At 37.9% G+C, this 25,185-nt stretch overlaps 1 protein-coding gene across 12 annotated transcripts in view; it reads right to left on the bottom strand.

The window, feature by feature from the left end:
• The window catches only part of PTPRM (protein tyrosine phosphatase receptor type M), a 459,433-nt gene that overhangs the window by 70,996 nt on the left and 363,252 nt on the right, over positions 1–25,185 (bottom strand). For all 12 annotated transcript variants that reach the window (XR_007376063.1, XM_048940376.1, XM_048940372.1 and 9 more), the window contains one exon: positions 279–366. Coding sequence is in view for 11 of the 12 variants with exons in the window: in XM_048940376.1 (XP_048796333.1) it covers positions 279–366 (88 nt within the window). In the remaining variant the exon portion in view is untranslated. The remainder of the gene's footprint in view (positions 1–278; positions 367–25,185) is intronic.

Raw genomic sequence — 25,185 nt, 5'->3', positions numbered from 1 at the left:
AGAGCAGTATGGGAGCAGTCAGAGCTGAGCACTGGTTAAGCACGTCAATTTACATTAATGAAATGGTAATTACAGAATGGAAGGTATACAGTAGGATAGTGGAAAAATACATTAAATCTGACAGTTTTCTCAAAAAAAATGTAACTTCTTCCCTCACTTTTATGTTCTTAATTGAAGAAAAGAAATATAAGCTCAATGCAAGCAAGAGGCTGGTGGCCACTCTTATCCAGTTCCGAAGACAAGTTAACACAGTGCACAATTATGTTGTCAACACTTACATGCAATGATATTCCCGTATCTATTTTTCATTCTGTTCTCATCTTTCTTAGCTGAATCCCACGGTGCAGACTGTCCTTCAAAGAAACTCTAAAAAAGGAAAAGGAAGCAAAGTGACACTAAGAAATGCACGCAGCAAGTTACCTTATGGATAAACCAAGGAGAAAGGCAAACAGTACTCGTGGGTATTGTTGTTTAAAGCACCATTTAGTTGATTCTTTTGTTGAGCAAAAACATAGTTCTATTTAAATGGTACTTATGCATAGCTCCAAATATTGTCAAAAATTTGACATGAAATAATTTGCATAACAGTATGAAGAATTATTTGCATGTGAAGCGTTTGTGAATCTTTTTGAAAGTTGCATGCTTGTAACACAGAGAATCTTCAACTTGTGGTATCCAAATTCTCTGTGTAGTTCTACTTATTCGCATAGATGAAGCAGAAAGAGCTTCGTCATCAGTGCTGGAGTTGCAGTATTTGGGTGCAGAATTATACACTGTACTAACAGGCTTTATTTTTGACATATCCCCAAGTTTTACTTATTTCTTGGCAGATAGTTCATGCATCAAAATACATTTAGGCATTAAAAAAAGGTGAATTAATCTAGCACATATGTATCTTTTCTAAAACATAACTTAATCCATCGAGGTGATCTTTTGCCAGAGAATAAAAATGATATGATTTCCTGACTGATATAATCTATCTAGCATTCACTCAACCTCTGTGCTGTAGTTAATAAATTCAATAAAAAATGAGAAAATTGAAGTCCTAAAAATATATATTTGCATTAATGTAGCATGCAATCTAGCATACAGGCAGCAAGTAAGTTTATGACACAAGTATTTACATAATTTCTTGATTTTCACCTGTCGACGGCTTACCATGACATCACCCTGTCTCTAACTCATTCAGTGTAGATGCATTCTATCATTCCATACTGGAATATTCATTGTGGAGTAAAAATATTTAATAGGCAAGTGAACCAGTGGAATTCTATCGCGACAATGCCCAGTCTTAACTCATGTTTTGATCTTTTCTCTGGAATGATCAGTACGATTTAATCTTTGATTCCAAAGGAAAATGAAAGCACATTATCTACTTTTTTTGGTATCGGAAGTCAGAAATGGCTAAGTCCTAAGATAAGGGAAAACATTAAGAAGCTTGTGCCTCTCACAGGACCTCAATATTTTCTGAGTGGTTTAAAGTAGATAATGCCCATGAAATAGAAGACACTGTCCTCATACCTGAAATGCATTATTGTTCAAATCCCAACAATTCCATTATTAAAGAGCATAAAAGTAAAAATAAATCCTTGATCTCTTTCTGAAGCCAATGAAACATGGGGACATTTGATATCTAAAACAAATTTACTATTTTCATTAAATTGATACAATTGTACCATTTGAAAACTCCTGGAAATACATGGATTAATTCTAAGAAGTTTGTACAGAGCAACGTGAGAAAAACAGAGGCCATATCAAATGGTTTCAGTTTGCTTGCTCTATAGTTTTCTGCACTTCTTTAGAAAAAAATTTAAAGTTTGCAAATTGAAATGGTTAAACTTTTCACTACTATTAGTGATATTTTTCTTAATCATGGGATACTGCCTTTGGATACAGCTCTGGAAAATGCAGTTACCTACCAAGATAGAGAATTTGAATGCTTTAATGGAAATGTTCATCAACAAAGCCCCAGAAGGCAGAACAAAAAACTAAACTGTTTGTTCTATCTAAAACTTGGCTGAGTATCTTCATCAGGATTTTGCCTTTCAGGTAGTGAAAATACAGACAATTCTAGTTTCCTTGCAGTCCCTATGCTAGAGACTTCTTCACAGAAGACACTGTGTAGCAAGTGGTTATGAGCTTAATCCAATAACCATTACATGTGGTATTAGAAAGAAAGAGTCTTGCTAATACAGCTTCCAAGTCTACACCTTGAAATATGGAGGACTCAAATATACTCTCAGGGACTCCCTGCTTCTCCCTGTCCCAGAATAATGAACTTTCGCAAAATTATTTTAAACAAATCAAGTAAGAGTAAATCTCTAGAGACAACTGGGAAAAAATTTTACAGTACTGAATTCAGGAAAGATACACAACATGCAATGCACTTGTCTGGGCAGCTCATCTGCTTCTCATCTGCAAATACATGGATTCAATTTCTCCCACCTGTTTGGAACTTCTGAAAACAAAGATAAGCTTAACGAGTCCTACAGATAAAATATCTCCTAACAATATATATTCAATGTAGATAAAACTGTTTGTCAGAATACAACTGTATCAAAAATGAAAACCAGGAAACAGATTTATGTTTCCAGTTCCTATATGTTGATTTCATTTTCCTTATCAAGCATGCATTATAGAAAAAGAGCTATAGATGCAGATTATTCTTTCTTTTTAATCAACAAGTTTGTGACTGAAATAAAATCTATCATACGGAGAGAACAGACTTTGTGCAGGGTCCCATTTTTTAAAACTCTTTTTGGAATGCACACACATATTTCAGTGAGAGGTGTACAGAAAGGATAATTTGAAGGAAAAGATATGACAGTGTGAAAGCATAAAAAGAAACAGTTATTGTAAAAGACAGCTGGAGTGCCATTTCCTAAATTCCCCACGTGCTACCATTACACAAACTGCAACACGATAATCCACAATGAATTATATGGAGAAATCCCATTTGTCCCACAAGTAAAGAACAGAGCAGATACCTCATAACAGATGATCTGTCAAGATCTTTCCTTACTTCTGAGAAATATATTTTTCATTCTAGAATTTTTTTAAATGTTTTTTCTGACATATCACTCTCTGGGGATGCTGCTGCACAGCAGCCCACACATTATCTTTGTGGCTATTCATCCTATTTCATTCCTTAAAGTTTCTTAAAAAATGCAGACTATTAGGAAGAAATACGGTCCCAAACAATGTTGTTCCACCAAGGGCAATGGAGAACTGAAAATGAGTGTAGGACATTTCTCAAATTATTTTAAATACATATTTCTTTAACTTAAATTGCACAAAACTTTAGCTATCCAGCCCCCATGAATTATGTGAAAATGAAACAGTCTTCAAAGCAGCTGTTGTTGCGGCGGGCATTTCAGTATTCAACATCTATTGTCATTCGGTTATTAGAATGCATTTCCATAATCAGGAAAGAACACTGTTTCATGGAAACATACAGAAGTGCAGAACATGCAACATGAGAACTGGTCAATGGATGCAGCAGCAGGATTGTTCTAGGATAAATGTGAAGCTTTTACTTGCTTTAACTCAATGCAGCAGTGGTTTCCATTAAAAATTAAATATTTGCCAAGGGCTAATTCACTGTGACCCTCTGACTAGAAAATAACTGCAATATCTCAAAAAAGAGATGGAGATAATCATTGCAAATACTGATTTTTAAAATTATTCCCTTTTCTCATTTAAAATTCATAAGAACAGAAAATATTGGAAGGGACATATATAAAAGTACATTTATTTCTTTCTTCCAAAAAAATACTTCATAGTTGCTAGGTGACAACAGTGAAGTCTCCTACAATGTCATTTAGAAAATGACAAGCAGAGAAATGAGAAATTAAGGACATCACAATTCCTGCTCTGCCTACTTAATAAACAAGCACATTATTCACAGGAACAAAGAAATACATATTTCACTCTGTAACAATCTTAAGTCTCATCTGTAGATCTGTTTTTAAAATTATGACTTTATATGACGCCAATTTTGGTGGCTGATTTTCCTGAGTGGCTCTAAGTTTCTCCACCGATAACAGTCATTTTTCCATTGCTATTTCTAAACAATCAGATTGAGATGTACTTTAGCAATATGAATAATTTGACCTATTTAATTTTAAATGTCTCTGGATTACACACTAATTTAGGCCAGAACAGACAACTAGTGGAGATCCTGATAGAGGTCCTTGTCTAAAATGAATTAGTTATTTCAGAAACTTACGTTTCTACCACAGATACTTAGAGCTGCATCTAAATCAGATGGCTGAAATGCCCTGAACTGGACAGTGAAGATACATCACTCCTTTTTCCTAAATATATATCACACTTCACTGCTGCTCTGCACAGTTTATATGTAGATATCATGGATGGAAAAAGTGCAACCACTAAACTCTGAGTTAAGATCCTAGTGTTGTGTTAGACTCTTCTTTGCATTTACAAACCCTAACAAATGCACCTTATATTTTAAGCAGTTCCATAAGTATTTGCAGGACAAGGATCTCCAGGCTCATTTAATGACTACTGCAAGATTTATAAGGTCTGTAAATCCATCACTTCATTGGTTTTTCATTATTCAGAATCTTCAAAATACCAGGCACTGGAGGATGTTCTTGTTACTTTAAAACATCAAATGGATCTTGAAACAGGAAAGTGAAATCATCACGCTCATTTTGCTGATAACTGAGGATTTGAATTATTAAGGAATTGAGAAGGAAGAATCGCTGGACTGTTACATTAAAGAAATCTGCAGACATGGTCCACACCGTGAAACAACAGTTTTTTTAATCTTCTGGTCATTTTGAGAAAAGATTTTATCATTGAAACTGCATCACCTGAAAGTAACTGATAACCCTAAGTGTTGGTGCGCAGTGGTAGATGACTGCACCGATGGCAACCCAACTTCTGTAATCAGCACTTCATACTTCTGTCACTGCTTTGGTCACTGAAAACATTTGTGGATGACAGCATGCCACCAGAGAATATATTTGCCATCATCTTTTCCTCTTCTGTCAGCTTCAATCACTGAGAATTACGTCCAGTTTTCAAGTAACACAATTTAAAAAAAATCTCAACATTTTACTATGCCCTTGAAAACTGCCTTTAGAAGAGCCATTGTGAAAATCTATCTAATCAATGTAAACTCCCTTCAGCACTTCTAAAGCACTTATCAGTCCGTTACTGTAACCTAGGTCTCAAGATGGAAGAAAAAATAAAGAAAAAATAAAGATACTGCATAAAGAATTACTAATGTTATCTCCTATATTTGCTCTATCAGAAATTTCCTGGTAAAATAGGCGTAGTTTACTTAATGTTTTCTGAGTGTGAGATTTAAGGTGCAAATCAGTTTTAAAGCAGATGCAACTCTCTAGTATTATTCTGACTGTAACTCTTTCATGTGCTTGGGACACCTTAAACTGATGGGAAAAAAGAAACACCCATGAATTAATGGATTCATAAACGCTGGCATAAAGTTTTGCCTAAGGTAAAGAACAGCCTTTTTCTTCTCAGTTCCATTTGGGTTAGTCTACAGAACACAAGAGAGAAAGAGTAGGAAAGCAAAGTCTTTCAGGCCTTCTGAAGCACTAAACTTCATAGTCACAGCTCACATTAAATGCTGAGGAAATGGAAGGGGAACTGTTACCTCCTTCCCCGACTGCACCATGACTTACCAACTCCAGTTTTAATAAAAAGGACCAAAAAAAAAAAAGTGTTTAGACAAAATATGGTACTAGTTGCATTGGTGTGCCCATTTTCACAGGCAAGATTTAATTTGTACGATTGTACAAATTGTGTATATATCTTTGATTGAAGTGCTTTTGTACCTGAGTCCATTTTGTCACCACACTGTCATTTGATCTCCTTTGCTGGAAAAGCAAGTGTGATGGAGTACTTTTTTAATAACAGGGAATTATATGCCTTGCAATTTTAAAACTAACCTATTTATGAGATCTCTTGATGTAATTTCTTATCTTGGTATCTAACACTGCTACACCTGAAGTTCATTTGTGCGATTAAACAGGAAGAATATAAATATTTAAAGATTCTGTGGAGCGGTCTAAAAATTTGATAGATAACCTAGATTCTATAGGCTTTCAGAGCCATTTCCATTCTATCTGCTTAAGTTTTAAAAACTCTATTACTTTCATTCCTTTAAAATACTTCAAGACTTCCCATTAAGGAAAGATTTTAGAAATATGGCGTAATGTGAACTAGTAAGAGGACTGCAATAGAATGCACAATTAAAATTCTAATTTGAAACTTATTCCCTGGCATACCAGATAGCAATAACTTAACCTCATTAATCTTTCTGATTTATCTTCAACAGAAAATAAAGTATGTTGATGAGATTTTATGATCCTTTTTTTATAGGAAGGACCGTCTGGGTAAAATACACGTTTGCACTTTTACCAATGTACAGGATATATTATTTTTAACTTGTGTGTTGGTCTAAGCAGTGCTTATTTAACCTCATCAACATAGATTTCCTGGTTTTGGAGGATTTAACAAACAGTTTTCATGTGCACCACATGCCATTTTCATAAGTAAATCTCTTTATTTCTCTCTACTTTTTTAACACAATGCAATGTAATGTTTTGTTCTCAACTATTATACTTGTAAGTTTTCAAGAAGATAATGAACATGAGCAACATTCATGACTGTAACATCCGTAAAACAATAAAGTGAACCTACTGAATACCTCCTCAGCTCCACTGAATACCAACTACTTTAATGCTTTGATAGGAAACCTCTTCGGGGGAAATAGAGAGAGACACTGATCACCTCAAAGGCACTATGCATCCTTTTGTGAACAAAATTATCTGCTTCATTATTCACTAACTCTATCTCCTTTCCTCTTCCCTATGTTGTTCCAAAGGATGCAATTACATGTGTCAGTTGCACACTACACAAGTAAAAGATGGTACAAAGTTGTTTTATATCTTAATGAGAATTCCTACTTACCAAGATACAAACATTTACACAGAAAGTACCAGGACTCAAGATTACACAGTGCACTGAATGTGTAGATTATTATTTTGAGAAATACTAAACTAAATTTTATACCATGTTTGAAAGGGTAACATATGCATACCTCAAATAATTAGGATAGAAGGAAAGTATTCAGCCTGGTTACTATGATAAAGCTTGAGTGATGTCAAAAAGGAATAAGTCTTAAGATATATCAAGTTGGCACACCAACTCTGAGCTAATGCAGGCATCCAAGGTACAATTCCATTCATCTAAGTATGATTTAATTCACGGCAATTAAAGAAACTGCTACTACTACTACTACTACGCCTCTTTAGCTCTCATCTTCAAAAACTCATCTTACTTTCCTCTGTTAGAGGACACCTTATCTCTAATACTAGAGGAGTAGCTATTACCCAGCACTTTGGTGAGCTGCTACCAAATTCACAGTTTAGTCGCATTTCCTTTCCCTCTGTTTAGAGTTGCAAACATTTAGATAAGGCTGTATTCTGGTGCATTGCTACTCTACTAGAATTTAAAAAAGTATGCTTTTGATTTTTTGCATCTCTTCTTGGTTTACATTTCCAAAATATTCTTCAAGCACCTTAATGCCAAGCAAAGCATTCCTTACACAACACAAGCTGGAACTTAGAAGTACAGCACTTATTAATTTTCTCTATTACACACAGAAATGTGAGCAAGTATGCGGATTCCAGAATGTGTTTTTTAGGTGCTGTACGATTTTGAGAACATTGTTCTGGATCTTTCTGTGTGCTTCAAAATTTAATTCAGAACATCAATTGAAGATTTAAATATTCTGACTTCAGTCCATTATTCCTCCTAAAAAATTAGCACTATGATGTTTGATTTACTTCACAAATAATAAAAGGTTGCTCCAGGGAACAGTTTCAAAGAGCTATGAAATGTTATTAAAGCAGAACATAAAAATAAATTGTGCTATGGAAAAAGTAGGGAAGAACTATTTCATTTTTTTGAGTTTGCAATTGGTTTAAAGCATAACAAAAAAGAAAGAAAAAGATGAAGAAAAGAAAAAAGGATGAAAAAAAAAAAAGAGAAGGAGAAGAAGGAGAAAAAGGATGAAAAGAAAGAAGTGGAAATATCTTCAGTTGTCAAAATAGAACAGTATGCATTTAGTGTACGTAGTAAGATTTCTGCAGTAGTCATAACTTCCTGTTTACTCATGTTTTATGTAGTGATTGATAATGAATACTCTACTCATTGCCTACATACTCTACATGATGCATAAAACAAAGCTTAAGGATTCCAAGAAACTATCTGTGAAATATGTGGGAATACTTATTTCCACGGCAAAAGGACTGGATCAATGCTGCAGGCCAGGACACTAGTCTTTATGCTACAGTTACTCTACAGAGTAACTATGTTACTTGAGCAGATACTATTTAATACCTATGCACATCTGTCATCCACTTGCTGAAGATTATTTCTAATGAAAGGTTAGCAACATTGAATTGATGGACATACAAAAATAATAACCAAGTTGACTTCTGATACCTTTATAGGGAAACCAGTTGTATTTTTTTTTCTGTTTCTATCTGAATAAATCACTACAATTGAGACACTCTAAGCCAAGCAAAGAATTTGCAAGAACTGCCTGACTCTTTAAATTACTAAGCAACCCAAGCAGAAAAAAAATGATAATATCTTAAAATCTTCTGCATAGACCTGCTGCTTCTGATTTAGAACCATACAATTGGAAAAGCCTTGAATAAAATTCCCTACAGTAACAGAAAACAGCATGTGGAGAAAGGAAGCAATGTAAATGTTGAATCTGAAAACTGAGCAGAACTCCTCCTATCTTCATTCAAGTTGTAGTGTACAACTTGATCTAAACTGATCAAGAGGTTAGCTGATCTAACCTCTCAAAAGAGTTAAAGCATCCCCACAGAATCTGCTCACTAAGTGAGCCCTGAGGTTTTTCAAGAGTGTATCCAGGCTACTGGAGTTCACATGGTTTTGACACAAGACAAGAAAGAAACAAAGCTCATCTAATAAGGTTTTAGTTTTCTTAAAGAGTGACAATAACATACTGAAAAGCTACAAGATAAAAGTCCAAATACTCTATACAGTGCACAGATGGAACACAAACTTTTGCATGCTGTTGTTTTTCCCAGTGGATAAGATAGCACTTTCCCCCTTCCTTATTTCAAGGGAAATAAGCAGTACTAGGCTAAGCTAAAATAGATAATAAGGGTCTACTTGCAGTGCCCTTTCAAAAATAAATGATAGCACTTTATTGTGCTGGTTCATTACATTATTTGATCGTTACAGGAAAGTCTGGTGCCTTGGAGTCTGCTTTGTTTGTTTGCAAATACACTCTTCGCTAGCATATACAAAGAAACTTCTTCCTTCCTGACTGAAGGAAGGCTGACTTTTAGTCCAGTATTTTCCTTGTTCTAGAGAACGAGATCTACTGAGATCACAAGCTACCAAAACGACTAGACTTAGCCAACAGATAAAGCGATGTGAAAGTTCTCCGGGTTAACAATGAAGGAGGGGAAAGAGGTTGCTGTCCCTGAAGCCTGACACTTGAGGACCAATTTTACATCATTAATCTAACATCATGTATGTGGTACAAGTATTTTGCCATTGGATCAGTACAAGCATACTATACACAAATTACAGTTTAACTACAGCATTTATCCACAAATCACTTGCATCATCCAGTTGCATTTATATGTAATCAGCTGGTATATTCCTGATGCCCGAGAAAGAAATTTTGAAAGAGCATTTAGAAGCTATCTGAACCTGTGATGTTGTTATACAATACAATGAATACCTCCCAACACCCCTGTGCAAATTTATCTTCTTCCTTTTTATTTATCACTCACATAACATCCATTCTTTCCTTCTTTCATTATGCAGTGCCAGTGAAATAAGTAATGAACTAACTGGAATAGGCTGCCCAGGGAGGTGGTGGGGTCACCAACTCTGGAGGTGTTCAAGGAGCGTTTGGTGTTGTGTTGAGGGACATGGTGTAATGAGAGCTCTTGGTGATTGGTCGATGGTTGGACTGGGTGATCTGGAGGGTCTTTTCCAACCTTGGTGATTCAATTTGATTCGATTCTACTCTACTCTACTCTACTCTATTCTATCTAACAGAAAAACATCAGCAGCCAGCAATAACGTTGGAGTTGGCAATTTGAGTGCCATCAGTTATGCACAGGGCAGGTAGGCAACAAGCATGTCTCTCTCTACACTAACAGTACAGTTTTAGAAAAATAGCAAACCAAGTGTAAGATTCACTAAAAATATATGAAAAAAGAAGGGGAGTGATTGCCCTTGTTTTTACAGGACAGTCTTTTTTCAAGCAAACTGTATGGTGAAATCATGAGTTCTTTATGGAGTAAGGATGCAAATGGAAAAGTTATGAAATCCATGTAATAATGCAGATGTGTTACAAAAACCAGTAAGAAACTCAAGGAACAAATCAAATGTCAGTCACAGAAAAAATAGTTCAAATTACTGTTTACATTCACAGCTCTAAAAGCAGAAAAGGAATAATTACACTTCTGAACTTCGATCACACTGGTGACATTATTTTATGGAATTTTTCCTGATGCGCAGAATCCTTGCATACATGTCCCCTAGCCAGTCTTTTGTTCAGTTCCTAATCTTGCTGAGTATCAAAACAATTCTTCAATAAAGAAGACTGAGGTTTAATGACTTGACTTATAATTTTGCAGGCTTTTTTTTTTTTTTTTTTTTTTTCCAATCTGCTTCTTCATTTTCTCTTTTGCATAAACTGAGCAAAATGCAGCAATTTATCAACTGTCTGGACATTTCAAGATTTATATACATTGCAGCCTCACGCTAGATTAATTGAAGCAAGCCAACATTATAAAAGCTCTATTGAATAGCAGCAGATGCCTTTATTCTCCACATCTCTCTATAAAACCAAACTTAAAAATTGGAGTCTCTATATAAATATTTCCCTTACAAGACAATACAAAGATTCCAGGCATCTGCCTCTCGTTAAGCCAATCACTAGCTATACAATGAGGTCCATATTTATCCAGACTCTTATTAATAAAAGCATTGTTCAAGTCTGTATGCCAAATTCTGCCAGAAGAACCAGAGAATCCTATGAAGGTTGAGCTATACTGACAAGAATACTTAAGTATTCTAGTCTTGAGCCTTGGTGGAAGTCCCAGTAATTTAAACGTTTAAACAACACACGAAGACTTACTGTTGTGAGATTCAGAGACTTCAGTTCAGCAGGGAGTAGACTTGCCAGCTAGACTTCTAATGAGGACATAGACTGCACAATGTACAGCCGGAGTGCTAGGATGTTAAACACTGGGTCCAAATCTGTCTAACATCTCAATGATCTGAATGATGTGGCAGACTGCACCCTCAGCGAATTTGGATATGGAACAAAACTGGGAGGAGTGACTGATGCACTAGGGGTTTTCCTGCCACCAGAGAGTCCTGGAAAGGCTGAGAAATGGTCTCACCTCATGAAGTTCAGTGAGGGGAAGTGCCAAGTACTGCACCTGGGGGGAACAATCCTAGGCACCTCTATAGGCTACCCAGTTGCAAAATATCCTGGCAGAAAAAGACCTGGAGAACATGCGGATGAATAATTTAAAAATGCACCCTTGCCACAAAGACTACTGGGCTGCAGTAGGCAAAGCACTGCCAGCAGCTGGTGGAAGGCGATCTCCTCCTCAGTGCAGTACTGGTGAGGCCAGACCTGGAGTGCTTGGCTCCCCCATACATTAGAGAAACACAGAATGGCCTGGGTTGGAAGGGACCTCAAGGATCATGAATCTCCAACCCCCCTGCCGCATGCACGGCCACCAACCTCCTCATTTAATACTAGACCAGGCTGCCCAGGGCCCCATCCAAACTGGTCTTGAACACCTCCAGGGACAGGGCATCCACAACCTCTCTGAGCAGCCTGTTCCAGCACCTCACCACTCTCTCTGTAAAGAACTTCCCCCTGATATCCAAATTAAATCTTCCCTCCCTCATCTTAAAGCCATTTCCCCTTGTCCTACTGTTATCTACCCCTTCAAAGAGTTGATTCTCCCTCCTGAGAAAGTTGAACGAACTAATGAGAGTCCAGAAAGGGAACATTACTATCATGAAATAATTGGAGCATTTTTCCTGTAAGAAAAGGCTAAGAGAGTTGGGAATGTTCAGTCATGAGAAGTGATAGCTCAGCTAACCATACAGCTCAGTGATAGAGTGATAGCTCAGGATCCATACAAAAACCTGACAGGAATGTGCAAGAAGAGGGAGTCAGGCTCTTTCCAGTGGTGCACAGTAGTAGCACAAAAGGCAATGAGCCCAAACTGGGGCTCAAGAGAAACCCTTTGAACAGAAGGCAGCACTTCTGTGCTGTGCAGGTGACGGAGCACTGGCACAGGTTGCCCAGGGGCTGTGGGGTCTACTCCTCCAAGATTTTCAGAAGCTGCCTGGATGTGGGCCTGGGCACGCTGCCCTTGGTGGTCCTGCAGGAATTGGCCAGATTCTCCAGAGGGTTGATTTCCACTCAAGTCATTCTGAGATTCTGTGATTTTATGACATGTATTGAAAAAACTCATTATAAGGACCATCAGTATGAAACTTTAGGATGTAGGGAAGCATTTGATTCTTCTGGGGAATCTGGGAAATGAATACTTCTGGAGTTGCATATTATTTCACAATAATTTCACAAGTTTTATCAAACCTAGAAATGCCCTGGAACCACCCAACATAAGTTACAATAAAAGATTTGTCTTCCAAAACAAAATAGGCTTCTGTGACATTGGAATGGTAAAGATAGTAAAAAATAGTAAAACTGATTCAGGTTGAGTGAACCTGAAACTCTTGTTTTTTGGCCGCACTTACAGTATCCTAGTGCTAACAACAATTAGGGTTCCAGAGGAAATCTTTCAGTAATTGCAAACTTCCTGGACTTAGTGAAAATCTGTCAGTGTAGTGGTACAATGTTGTGTTCTTGTTCCCTACCTAGTCCCACATCAACCTTTGTAAGCTGAGGCTATAGTTCTATAAGATTACGTGTAAGAGCATATGTGAGACAACACCCAAAATAAACATTGCTTGCTTTTTATCATTTTGGGTAGGGATATTATCATTCTTGGTAACTTTACTGTAGTCATGATAGTTGGTATCAGAACCTGCCATATCAATTAAAATATACTTGATCTGACATCAGATCAAATGAATTCTGGCATAAACCAAGATAACTTTCCTGTTTTCCATTGAAAGAGCCCTAAGCATTTGCAGGCATGGAGAGAACTTTACAGTGAGTTGAGTACTTCACTGCTTTATGCACATGCATTTTCTGCTTTTTAAAATATAGCTCCTGTTAGTGACAGTAAAAGTAGTGTTTTCTATAATACCTCTTCCTCCCACCCCTTTTTTTTCCACAAATGAAATAAGAAAGTGACTATTTTTGCTTTTCTTTCCATCGCTGCTGTACCTTGAGCACTCCAACATATGGTTCCTGCACTCTAAAGCCATCATATGGGTAGCGGCATTCAAATCCTTTGTTATACCATTAAAAAAACCATGTTACTATTAGCCTTCTAGATTACACTGTCATGTTTCCAGGGATGATGGGACTTGCTGTTCTGCAAAACTGGGGAACTAGGACACATGAACAGATGACCTTATTCTCCCTCAATCCCACAGACGCAGAATTTCCCACCCTAGTAAAATTCCTTCTGACATCAGTTTCCACACTCTGGCCCCCTTGTCAACATAATTGCTCCACTGTCTTTCTGGAGGAAAGAGAAGAGTGCAGCTGGCTGCAAGGAGTAAAGCATGCATGTAGTCTACCTCCTGCTCCTTGCTTTTCCCAGTATTAGGGAGGAGGACTTTCCACAAACTGTCCTGTCCACCATGCTCAGGAGAAAGAGCTGGCAGTTGCAGAACATGGGTGACAGAGGCAGAGCAGGGACGGGCTGGTCCAAGCAGGGAAAAACAAAAATTGTGGCATACCTTGTAAATGTGCATAGTGTGGTCACAGCACTGTGCTTGCCAGAGTTCAAGAAGTGTCTGGACAAATCTCTCAGATGTGCTCCTTTGCATGGGTCCCTTCCAACCTGGAATAGCCTGTGGTTCTATGATCACTATTCCACACTACATAAGTGATTTCAAATATCCCTGCAATAGCTATGGGACAATAGATGTTCTCACATTACCCTCTTCTGATAGTCAGCAAGTGAGGAATGGCGTCCCCATAGATAGGAGAGGACGGAGCAGAAGGTCAAGTTTACCTGCGGGGAACGTTCCTGGTATTGGAGGAGGCACTCCCGGGGAGTCAGGGTAAAAACTGAGCAAGCACAAGTGGATCTTTGTGCCCATATCCAGCTAGACAAAAATTTACTATTTTCATTCTTTTCTTGGCCCCTGGACCAGGGCTATGTTATAAGGATCCAACTTGATCCCTTGTAAGAAATGTAAGTAATCCCACATGCTTGAGCTAAAAGGAAATATACTCCTAGGTATGTCAACAGGAAACTTATTTTCTCTCCAGCCAAGCCATCCTGCTTCCTCACCAATGAAAAAGATCCATCTATGGAAGAAAGATGGTGTTTTGAAAAAGCTCTTAAAAATAACATAGTCTTCATTACAAAAATAAAAATCAGTCTAAAAAGCAGTTAAAACCTTACAGCAGCTCTAAATGCAACAGAAAGCATAGACTATTTTAGCTTCCTTTGTGTGGCAGAGATACACATGCTTAGTAAACACTAGCAAAACAAACACAAATGCTGTGCAAAGACCTGACAAATGGAGGAAAAATATGTCAGTCTCTAATGAGAACTGCAATTAAACACACAAAAAGCATGAGCAATTTATATGACTTTTCCTTGGACTCAAGCAGTTTTCTATGTTCTACCTACTGTTGGTTCTATAGACTTAATTTACAACATATGCATCAAAATGTAAAAATTCAAGCTGGTGATGATGTAAAAGATTGAGACAATGAAAAACTCAGTGGTAAAACTGAAATGTGTATAAAATAAAGCAGCAAGATACTAGGTTTGTTGAAATGTTTGTTCCAGTACAGAATGGAAGCAAATGCTTTTGTGTGGTTTGGAAGCTCAATCTGTTAAATTCCAAAACTCATGTAAGACTCTCCCACTTGAAGTAATGTTGCTTACTTGAAAGTGCCTAATTAATGCAAACAAAGTTCTTTGTGGAATAAGGCACTGCTAAGAATATAGGTTCAAGATTAGGCTTCAGGATAGGAGTTACCTGCATTTTAAATAAAAATCTCTTTAGCAAGGGAATTTCCTTTTTTCCTCTTTTCCTTATAGCATCATCATCCTGCATTTCACACAAAAGCAGGACAGTTGCTGAAGTGAAGAACTAATGGGTAAGCTGGCTAACTTAAAGAACTCTGTGTTCTTTACAATATAAAGTGATGTTAGGGCTATAATATTTACTAATAGTATGTTAAAAAAAAAAAAAACCAAAAACATTTCACATTGTTTGCTTTGCTTTTACAGTATCACTGATACATTTTCTTCTTCATAGGTGTTAACAGCTCTGCTAGGTCAAACCAGAGGCCCGTACATGCCATTGCTCTTTCTGCAACAGTCCAGTAGCAGATGTTTACAAAAAAAAAAAAAAAAAAAAAAAAGAGCAAACAGAGAGACTTTCCCCACAGTACCCTCTTAACTTCTAGCAATCAATGGCTTTCCTGAGCAATCTCTTTCTCAGCCAGAGACTGCACACAGTCATTGTGTTTAACAATGAATTTGTCTAGCCCATTTTTGAACTCATTTATAATTTTGGCTCCACAGCAACTTGAGGCAGTGAGCTCCACTATGCAATTATGTGCTGTGTGAAAAATATTTCCTTTTGTTCACCTTAGACCTGCTGCATAATCGCCTTGTTGTGTGCTCCCAATTTCCTGTATTATAAGAAATCATGAATAATTGTTGTTAGCATTGCAGACCTAACACTGATCTCTGGCACGTCTCAGAATATCCTAAGGGGGGTATTAGAGCAGCCAGGAATAAGTGATATTTCACTCTCTTGGAAACAAGATAGAGACTTGGTACTGGAGCTGATAAAGTGGCTCTGTGCCACTTTAAGGTTTTCCTCACTGACACAATCTTCGCAGTTTGTTACACCAACCTTACAGAAGCTGTGTATTGACAGTGTTACACGGAGCATAAAAGCTGAAGTTGAAGTGCAAACAAGGTGAACAAGCAAAACTACAAACCAGAAATACTTAGTTTTTCTGTAGTCATTTTGTCCAATTACAAATGGAAACAGGCACAGATAAAAATCAAGGCTAACCGAACAAAAGCACAGCTGATACCACAGCCGAACCCAGAGGACAATGAGCTGAAATATCCTTCATGCAAACATCACACTGAACTGTTCTAGCAATGAGTAAAAGGCTGACAGCACTTTGAAGAGCAGTGCTAGTATTGTAATAGACTGAGGAACCGAGTACACAGTCTTTCCGAAGATTAAAAAGCACATGTCTTAACTTGACAGTCTTGCTCAGATTCAGAGGATCTTGGAAGGACACACAAATCTAAGAAGAGCTTTGCACTGCAAGCCCTCCCGATCTCTTTACGTCACTTTGTTTCTTTACTAACTATTCATCTAAGGGGTTGGAGGTGGCTGCTTTCAATGCTCCTTCCTGAGTGGAAGACACAAAATCTGATCCTACCTTTTCAAATTCTGTTATGCCATGCAGGAATTTTGTTGCTTTATTGTTGTTTTGTTGCTTTATTGTTGTTTATTGCCTTTCATTAACATGTGGGCATTTACCGTAAACAATTAGAATGGTAATATTTTTTTACTTCAAAACTCTAAGTTCTGTAATACAGACAAGTATTTAAGCATCAAAGGTAAGGTATTTCCATTACCTTCACTCAGACTAATCACATGCTTCAACTTTATGATTATGTCAGGAACCAACGCTTCACTGAGACTCTACCAGCCCAGAGCAAGCACTGGGAGGCATTCAGAAAGTAAACCTGTTCCTGTTTGAGTAAGATAAAGACAAAAAAACTTATAATCTCACTAAAAAGAGTACAGTTTATAATATCCCCTTCACTGCAAGCTACCTCTATTAGCAAAGACAGTCTCAGCTATGTCTGCTTTTGAACTCATCCTGTTCATCAACGAAGGTCCTTACCCCTTTGGTATGTGGTGTGCAAGTGGAGATGGCTTGTCGCATGAATATAAATATATATTGTATATATATTGTATATATATATTAGTATACACACAGTTCTTTCAGTTTCAGTATCTCCTCAGAACTGGCTGACAAGCCAGGACCTCTCAGATGAGTGGCTGAGGACACAGGGCTTCCTACCCGCTTATTAGTAAGACAGAGACAGAGCCAAACAGATGGAGAACAGCAGTATCCAGCAAGAGCCCATGTGCTGGCATTGCCCAGCTTGTGCCCTGATTAGCACCCAGAGGAGCAGCTATCTCACTGAAGCATGCAGGAGATGGATGGAGACACTGGCAGGGAACCAGTGGGGTGGAAGGAGTCCTTGCCAACCTGCCTGGATGCCCAACTATGGCCCGCCACAATTGCAGTGGGCTTATCGTTTCCCACAGAATTTCCCGTGTCCATCAAATCAGCATGCTGTAACCAAAAATTCCTTCCTGCTGGAAAATGCTAATCATTTTTTCCATTAACAGGGCAATTCCTGAAGCACTGCAGGAAACGTTTAAGAAAAAACCTTGTGTTGCAGACAATAAACTTGTTTAGACGATATATGAAGCCATGGGGTACACAAGAATACAGATTTTCATTTCCTAAAAGATTCATGATGGCTATTTTAACTTATTTAAAACAAATACATTATAGAAAATTATGCATATTTTAGGTATGTTGTGGATAAACCGATGCTGAATTAAAACTCCTAATAGCTAAATTATGCTAACTTGATTTGAAAAGTATTCCTCATGCTTTACAAACATTCAGTAATAATGATCTAGTCGTGAAACCAGCAATAGACTAAAATGCATAATTATTTGCAGTGAATAAAATACAGTCCATAGAAAACACACTGGGTGCATTTATAATTAATAAAAGAATAGATTATAATTGCATTTAACATCATTTGCATAATTTAAAATGGAATAACTACATGACTGATTTTTTTATGTCTTTTTAAAGGGCAATAATAAAATATGAAGGAGGCAAGGAAGCTTATATGAGTAGGAGATAATGAATAATATCCTTAACATTAAAGTACAATATATTACTCTGAGCACATAAATTGGACCAATTCATTTTTGCCTGTCCAGTGGGAAAAGTATGGTACATCAGCAATTTTCAAAAGTAAATAATATGTTAACTGAAGAAGGGATTACAGATTCTGATCAAATATTCAATGCCTTATTTGAATAATTAATAAATCAGTCTGGAGCAAATATGCAGTATATAGCTTCAAAAATTTTAATTTCTTTCGAATTGTATTTGTCACAAGCATTTATAAAGTTTAACCGATCACCTCAGAACTGTGAGTGCTATGGCTGCTATGGAATATTTCCTCCTGGAAACTCATCCTATGAGTGAAATGAAGCTTAGTGGCCTCATTTAGTTTCCTACTGTGGTGTTCAATAACCCATAATGACACATAGATTGACTAAATCTGAAACTAAATCCTAATTTTAAAAGGTACACAGCATAGATGCGATACTATCAAAAGCACGGTGGCAAGATTACGCAGCAAAAATGACTTGCCTAACAGACAGAGTAAAACAGATTCAGAGAAATCTGCTTAAAGCACCTTGACTGTTTCTCAACTTGTGTCTTCTAAAGGGGAAGAAGGCTGGGCAGGCTGGAGAATAACAGTGCAACAGATTCCACACGCTAAAATAGCAGAACGATATGTGACTGTGGGTTACTAAAAGAATAGGCATGTACGTACATGCAAAACATGAGGTAGCAGTACGAGGAAAAAGGCTGATGGTTTCCATTGAAAAGAATGCATAACCTCTGTGTTAATTACTTGGAGTTATCAGATGTGGATACTGGATTTCAAAAGTTCTGCTCTCTGCCAAGTTGGCAACAATCAGTGAGACTTGAAAGCTATTTCTTTTATTGCTCCAATTTGGCATTGCACATGCTTACAAATCCTTCCAGAAGAAACTGAGAAAGATTTTGCAATGCCTTGAGGGAATAAAGGATCCTAAGCACGGAGTCAAATAAAAGGGGTACAAAATTAAAATGAATTTCGAAGACCGCTGTGCAGTTGGACTGAAGATAGAGAAAAAAAAGCAAACCAAACCAAAACAAGCATTCTAAGTCTACATAAAACTAAGTTGCATACAGTTACCAGTCACCTGTTCTAACAGACAGTGTTTAAAGGGATGCAATTGTTATGACAGATGCACTTAAAAGTTACCAGGCATTCCTTGAGATGCAGCCTAAACTTGAAGGACTGGGCTGAATTAGGCATCCTTATTCTTGAATTCATATTATACAGTTCAGAATGTTTGGGGTATCAAGGAGAGGAAAACAGGAGCTTAACACTCAGCTAACTGACTGATCAGTACCAGCCATGACACAGCATGAGCAAACAGCTGCCTGCACCGCACTGAAAGTAATCCTAGGGGTATGGAGGGGCTGTAACATATATACCTCCACAATTTTATTATTCAAACAGATAAAAACCCAAAGCCTTTGTAATGAAGCCACGACCTGCCTAAATCTATAATCTGTGATAAGAATAAATTTTAATTAAACCTGCTTTAATGAAAGCAAACTAGAAAGCTGCTTCTGCATATACGTGCACATCTATTTAAATTGGAGAAGGCATTTAGGAAGAATTGGAGAAGGCATTTAAGAAGAGCAGGAGAAGGAAACAATGAGATTTAGAAACTCCTGGGGCACCTCAATGACTGGGCAATCACTGCAGCACAAGACAGGAAGGAACTGCTGTGTGAATGAGATTAAGCACTGAGACAGCACCTTTCATACATTCAAAACCTGTTAAGAACAGAAATTCTCAGTTATTAAGGATAGATTCAGAATTGTATAATACTGGCACAACACATATGTAGTAAAATGAAAGTGTCTCTGAAGTGAGAAGACCAAACTTCTATCAACTACCATCCAGTTGAAATTGTTACCAGCTGATTCCTTTTGATCATAGAATCACAGAATGGCTTGGGTTGAAAAGAACCACAACGATCATCTAGTTTCAACCCCCTGCTACGCCTGCAGGGTCACCAACCACCAGACCAGGCTGCCCAGAGCCACATCCAGCCTGGCCTTGAATGCCTCCAGGGATGGGGCATCCACAACCTCTTTGGGCAACCTGTTCCAGTGTGTCACCACCCTTGTAGTGTTCAACAACTGAAGCTACCCTTACTAAAGAAATTAAGGGATACTGCATGCACTGGGAGGCTGCGTCATTACTTATGCATGTTATATATTAGCAAATGTAGTTTCTGGGTTGGAATGACTTCATTTTAGCAGCTTGGTATTGACCTGGAGTACCTTAGTACTTCCAAACCAAAACATCGTTTGCGGACACATCAGCTGCTTGGTTCTACCATTCTTTTTAACCTCCTGAGACAAGATCTCTGGTGCTGAGGCTTCCTGCATCCATGAGTCTGGGATAAACCCACACAGGGATAAATTACCTGTGGCAGGCTGTTGCAGACCTCATGGTAATCTGATGAAACTGGGGTATTCTGAACACAGACCTTTGATGAAGGAAAAGGAACACCCAACTCACATACAAACCTTTTTATCGCCTTAAACAATGGTTATCCATTGTACACAAAAAAGAACATTTATGATGCCAATAATCAAACCACTGCAACTTCCCAGTATTAAAGACTAAAGATATAAACGGATATTAAGGTGACATTTTCCAGCTCTATATAATTATCTACAGCATTTCACAAAAAATAATAGCAAGAATCACTACAGAGGAGTATTTCCAATACTTTTCCACACTGCTTCCACAGGACAAATTCCCACTATTTTACTTATGTTTTGATTTCTCTTATGTTTTCAATTTCCAATGAATTTTCTCATTACTACAGAAACAAAAAGAGAGAGAAAAAAAAAAGAAAAACAGTCATCTTTCTCCCAGTTCTGGAGGACACATATGTTGCCCTTCATGTATTTAAACTACGTACTAATGCCCTCATTCCCTCCTGATGTTTCAGAGTCTTTTTGCTTTCTTTCTAATATGTGTCTTGCAGGATAGAAAATAACCTGCACTGATTGTGGTATTGACTGCCTCAGCAGGTGCTGCAGAATATCAAATAAAATCAGGCAAAAAGTGTGATAAAAATGTACAGATTGGAGGTGAGACATGCCAGTTGCAGGCATAAAGAACAAACGTAGAAAAAGCAGCACCAGCTGAGTCCTATCAGCAGTTATATCAACCTAACATCAACAAAACTCTTATTTCTCCTGCTATTCATGAAGTTTCAGTTTCAAGGCCCCAGAGCACTGGACTTAGAAGTTTTATGTGGCAGTGCATTTTTTTTACAGCTGGAACAAAAAAAAAAAGAAAACCTGTGATGGAAGAGCTGGTTGAGGTGACAAGATTCTGGTCTGCCATGCATTTGCACGACAGAAGCAAAAGGAAACTCTACCAGATTTCTGTCCTCGGTCACACATTTGTGTAACAGTGGTTTGGAGAAAGCAAAGCCTTATGTGGGTAACTACGGGGTAAACTTTCTCCACAAAAAATTCCAAGCTTGCCTGCAATATTTTCTGCTCCTAAAGCCCAGGATTTGTATTTATGCTGTTTTAAGAGTTTGTTTTTCTTGTTTTGTTTCCTTAAGCTGTTCTCTTTTTTACTGCAGGCATTTCACAGGCCGCCAGTACACAGTGTGAAAAACTCTCTTTTTTCATTGACAGACAGCACATCTACTTATGTACCTTTGAAGTTCCATTTCAATGCATATGTTTTGTTTCTAACCTCCATTATTCTCACCACTCACCTCCAAATCCTCTTCAAATTATTCATTTTTCATCATCACCTTTGACCACAATCCCCCAAGGTATAACTAAACAGCGACCATGACCAGGGAACCTATTTCAAAATACTGCTACCAATCTATAATAGGTGTTAAGAAGTGCTAAAATAAAATGAATTGGTTAACATACATTAGATAATACATTTCATGTTCCTGACCTTGAAAGGCCCTCTGTGCCTGTATTCACATCAGTATCTGCCTGTTTAAGTGCAGTGATTTAGCAATTAATATAGATACATTGGTGCAACCCCTCAGAGTGGATGGAGACCACGCAGCATAAAAGCAGCACAATCGGTACAGTGTGTCTGGACAGCATGTAACTCCTTCATATTAGGAGCAGTATGGCCTTAATGATACTAGTTTAAAATTGCTTCCTGAGTGAAACAGTTGAACTGCCACAGAGCCTTGAGAAAGGGAATGCATTTCAGGAAGGGAGGAGAAGGAAGGAGAGAGACACAGCAGAGGGAAAGGCTTTAAAGTTAGCGTTATACAGAGAAACCTTTTTAAAAGCCTGTTTCTGACAGTGCTGATAGTGACAGTAAATGAGGCTGATCTGAGAAGGATACCCTCTGCAAACCCTGGCTTTTCAAAGTTACCTCTGTTTTTGAGATAATGGAAGCTCAGAAGTCCCTGTCATGGAACATAATGTGGAATCGATTTTGCAAGGCTTTATCTACACAATGTTGCACCAGTTTAATTAAAGGTGTGTTTTTAAATCAATTCGACTAAACCAGTCCAAGCTCTTATGTAGACACTCTGAAATCTGTTTGAGACTTATATCAACAGAGGTTTTTTTGGCAAAAAAACAATTCACAGTGAACAGGTAAAATGCTTTGTAGATTGAAAGAACCAAAAATAGAGTCTAAAATAAATATTAATTAAAACAATAAGCGTAATAATTTTTTCCATTTCCATCCTAGCTGTGCTAAGCTGTGGTGGCCTAGAGAAGCCTACTCCATCTCCTCCCTAGGAAGGACGTGAACTCACTCCTTTGCAGCAGTGTTTAAGACCTTTTAACAGATATTGATCTTTGTGAAAAGACACAGTGTAAGGCCCTGTGAAACTAGGAAGTCTGAAAAGGTGGCAAGTATAAGGGAAAAAGGTAGTGAAATACAGACACCACTTTAATCTTTCTATCCTATTTGAATAGCTTCTGTAATGCAGAAAGGAGATCAGCAATGTTCCCCCTCCATCATTAGTGCAAGCTCTCATGCTTCGGAAGTGGGGAGCAGCTAAAATAATGCACAGTTGGGGGGGGAGGGGGGGTTAGGGAAGGGGAGGGTGTTTTGTAATCAGGCCAATGTTATTCTGTCAATCTAATGCTGCTGGAACCAAGCCAAAACCTTTCCTTTCTTAAGGGTCTGGCAGGGGATAGAAAGGATTTTAGAACTCTACTGCAGACTAGCTGTGTGGAAATTTCCCAGAGTTTAAGGATTTCTGTGCAATCCTTTCCAATCATTAACACTCCACCAGGCTGTAAATGAAGGTCTGTGCTTGAGTCCTTGGCTTACAGTAATGTACCCATGCTATTTCCGCACCTGAGAAACACCTGGATAAATGGGCATGAACTTGCTACTGACGCACTGCTGAGGACATGCCTGTCTTTGCTGCTGCTCTGCAGACACAGCTAGACACCAGATCCAAAGCTGCACGGCTGCAGCCAAAACTCGGGGCCAGATTCTGCCCTAGGGAACAGGAATCCTCACACACGCCAGAGCAGGAGCAGAGCCAGGATGCTTCCCTACTAATACTTCAGCAAAACCTTGTCAGCATTGAGAACAAAGTATCTCTTCTCCATGGGGAAGGGCACAATCCTGCCAAGTGCCGTGCCCTCTCGAGGCCCTATACATGGGACCTGAGGGTACTCAGCTTCTCAAATGGGCCACTGCACCGCAGAGTGGAGCAGGGAGCGATCAAGCACCAGCCTGTCATTGCAAAAGATGATTTTTCAACCTTTTCCTTTGCTTCGGTTATGTTACTCTAAAAACTGTGAAGCCAACAGGACTTAAAATTACGTGGATTGTGAACTACTGTCCCAATTATTGTGAACTGTGTTCCTAATTATGAAATTTTATTTTAAAGCACTTATAACTATGCATGACAGCAAGTGCACCGTATCCTTTTACTCCTCTGAAGTGCCGCTAATGGGTAATGTGCTACTTCACTTTCTGTTCACTTCAACAGATTTATTTTCAGAGCGAATCCTGTGTGAATTTCTCCTGAACCAAACTCTTTCCCTGCTGAGAATATATAATCCTACTGTCTTGTTAGAGCAAAAATCATGTATGAGACTTGATGCAAAACAAATCCCCTGTCAAACCATTTCTTCCTTTTCATTTGGACAGTTATCCTTCTGATAACTTACAAGGAAAAAAGTTCGTCCATTGCCTAGGTCAACCTTGTGAAGAGGACAGTATCAGTTTGACAACAGCATAAACAAACTGATTCTCAATCTTAGCAGTGCTACAACAGATTGAGTATTTTTTTCAATGCACATGGACAAAAAAAAAAAAGCAATACTGCAGTAGGTCAGTGGAAAAAAACCCTGAAATATATAGTTAGTTGTAGTTCACTCTGGTTATAGAAAATTACCTATACGATGCAGCAATATCTTAAGTCTCCCTTTACTTATACACTGCACCCAAATGTATTGCATCTACTGTCATCAGTCATGACTGTACTTACTGTCTGTAATGGGATGCCATTCCTCAGCTTGGTAAGCTTAAAATTAAGTGATTTTCCTGGAAACTGTTTCTCTGTAGTATCGTTTGATCTGCTGTAGTTAAAAAGCCATGTCGTTGGTTGCATTATAAATTCCATTTTACAGTCCTCTTTTTTAATATAAATTAATTGTAGCTTTCCTCTAGGCTTAATGCTGGTACAAAGGGTTCTGGCTGATGAGCAAATCTTTTCCACAGACAAGAATAAAATTCTATCATTTTAAAATAACAGTGTCATAAAAAGCTCAAAGGAACAAACTTGCTTAAGTCAGCTGCACAAATGAAAGTTGACAAGTGATTAGCTCCTTCTGGGAATTAATTGTTTTCTACATTTGAGGGGAAAAAAAAATTGTCGTCGTTGACTTTGGAAAGGGCCTGAAGCATGGGCTTTGAAAGCTTATAATGCTACAAACACCAGTTTAAACAATTACATATTTAAGCAATTTTTATATCATACAGCCGTCATGACAAAGCACAATAAACGCCCCAAAAACACTATTTCTTG

Source organism: Lagopus muta, chromosome 3 (genome assembly GCF_023343835.1).
Source record: "Lagopus muta isolate bLagMut1 chromosome 3, bLagMut1 primary, whole genome shotgun sequence".
Lineage (NCBI taxonomy): Eukaryota > Metazoa > Chordata > Aves > Galliformes > Phasianidae > Lagopus > Lagopus muta.
Note: the sequence above shows the minus strand (reverse complement) of the source record. Positions and strands in the feature narration are given on the sequence as shown.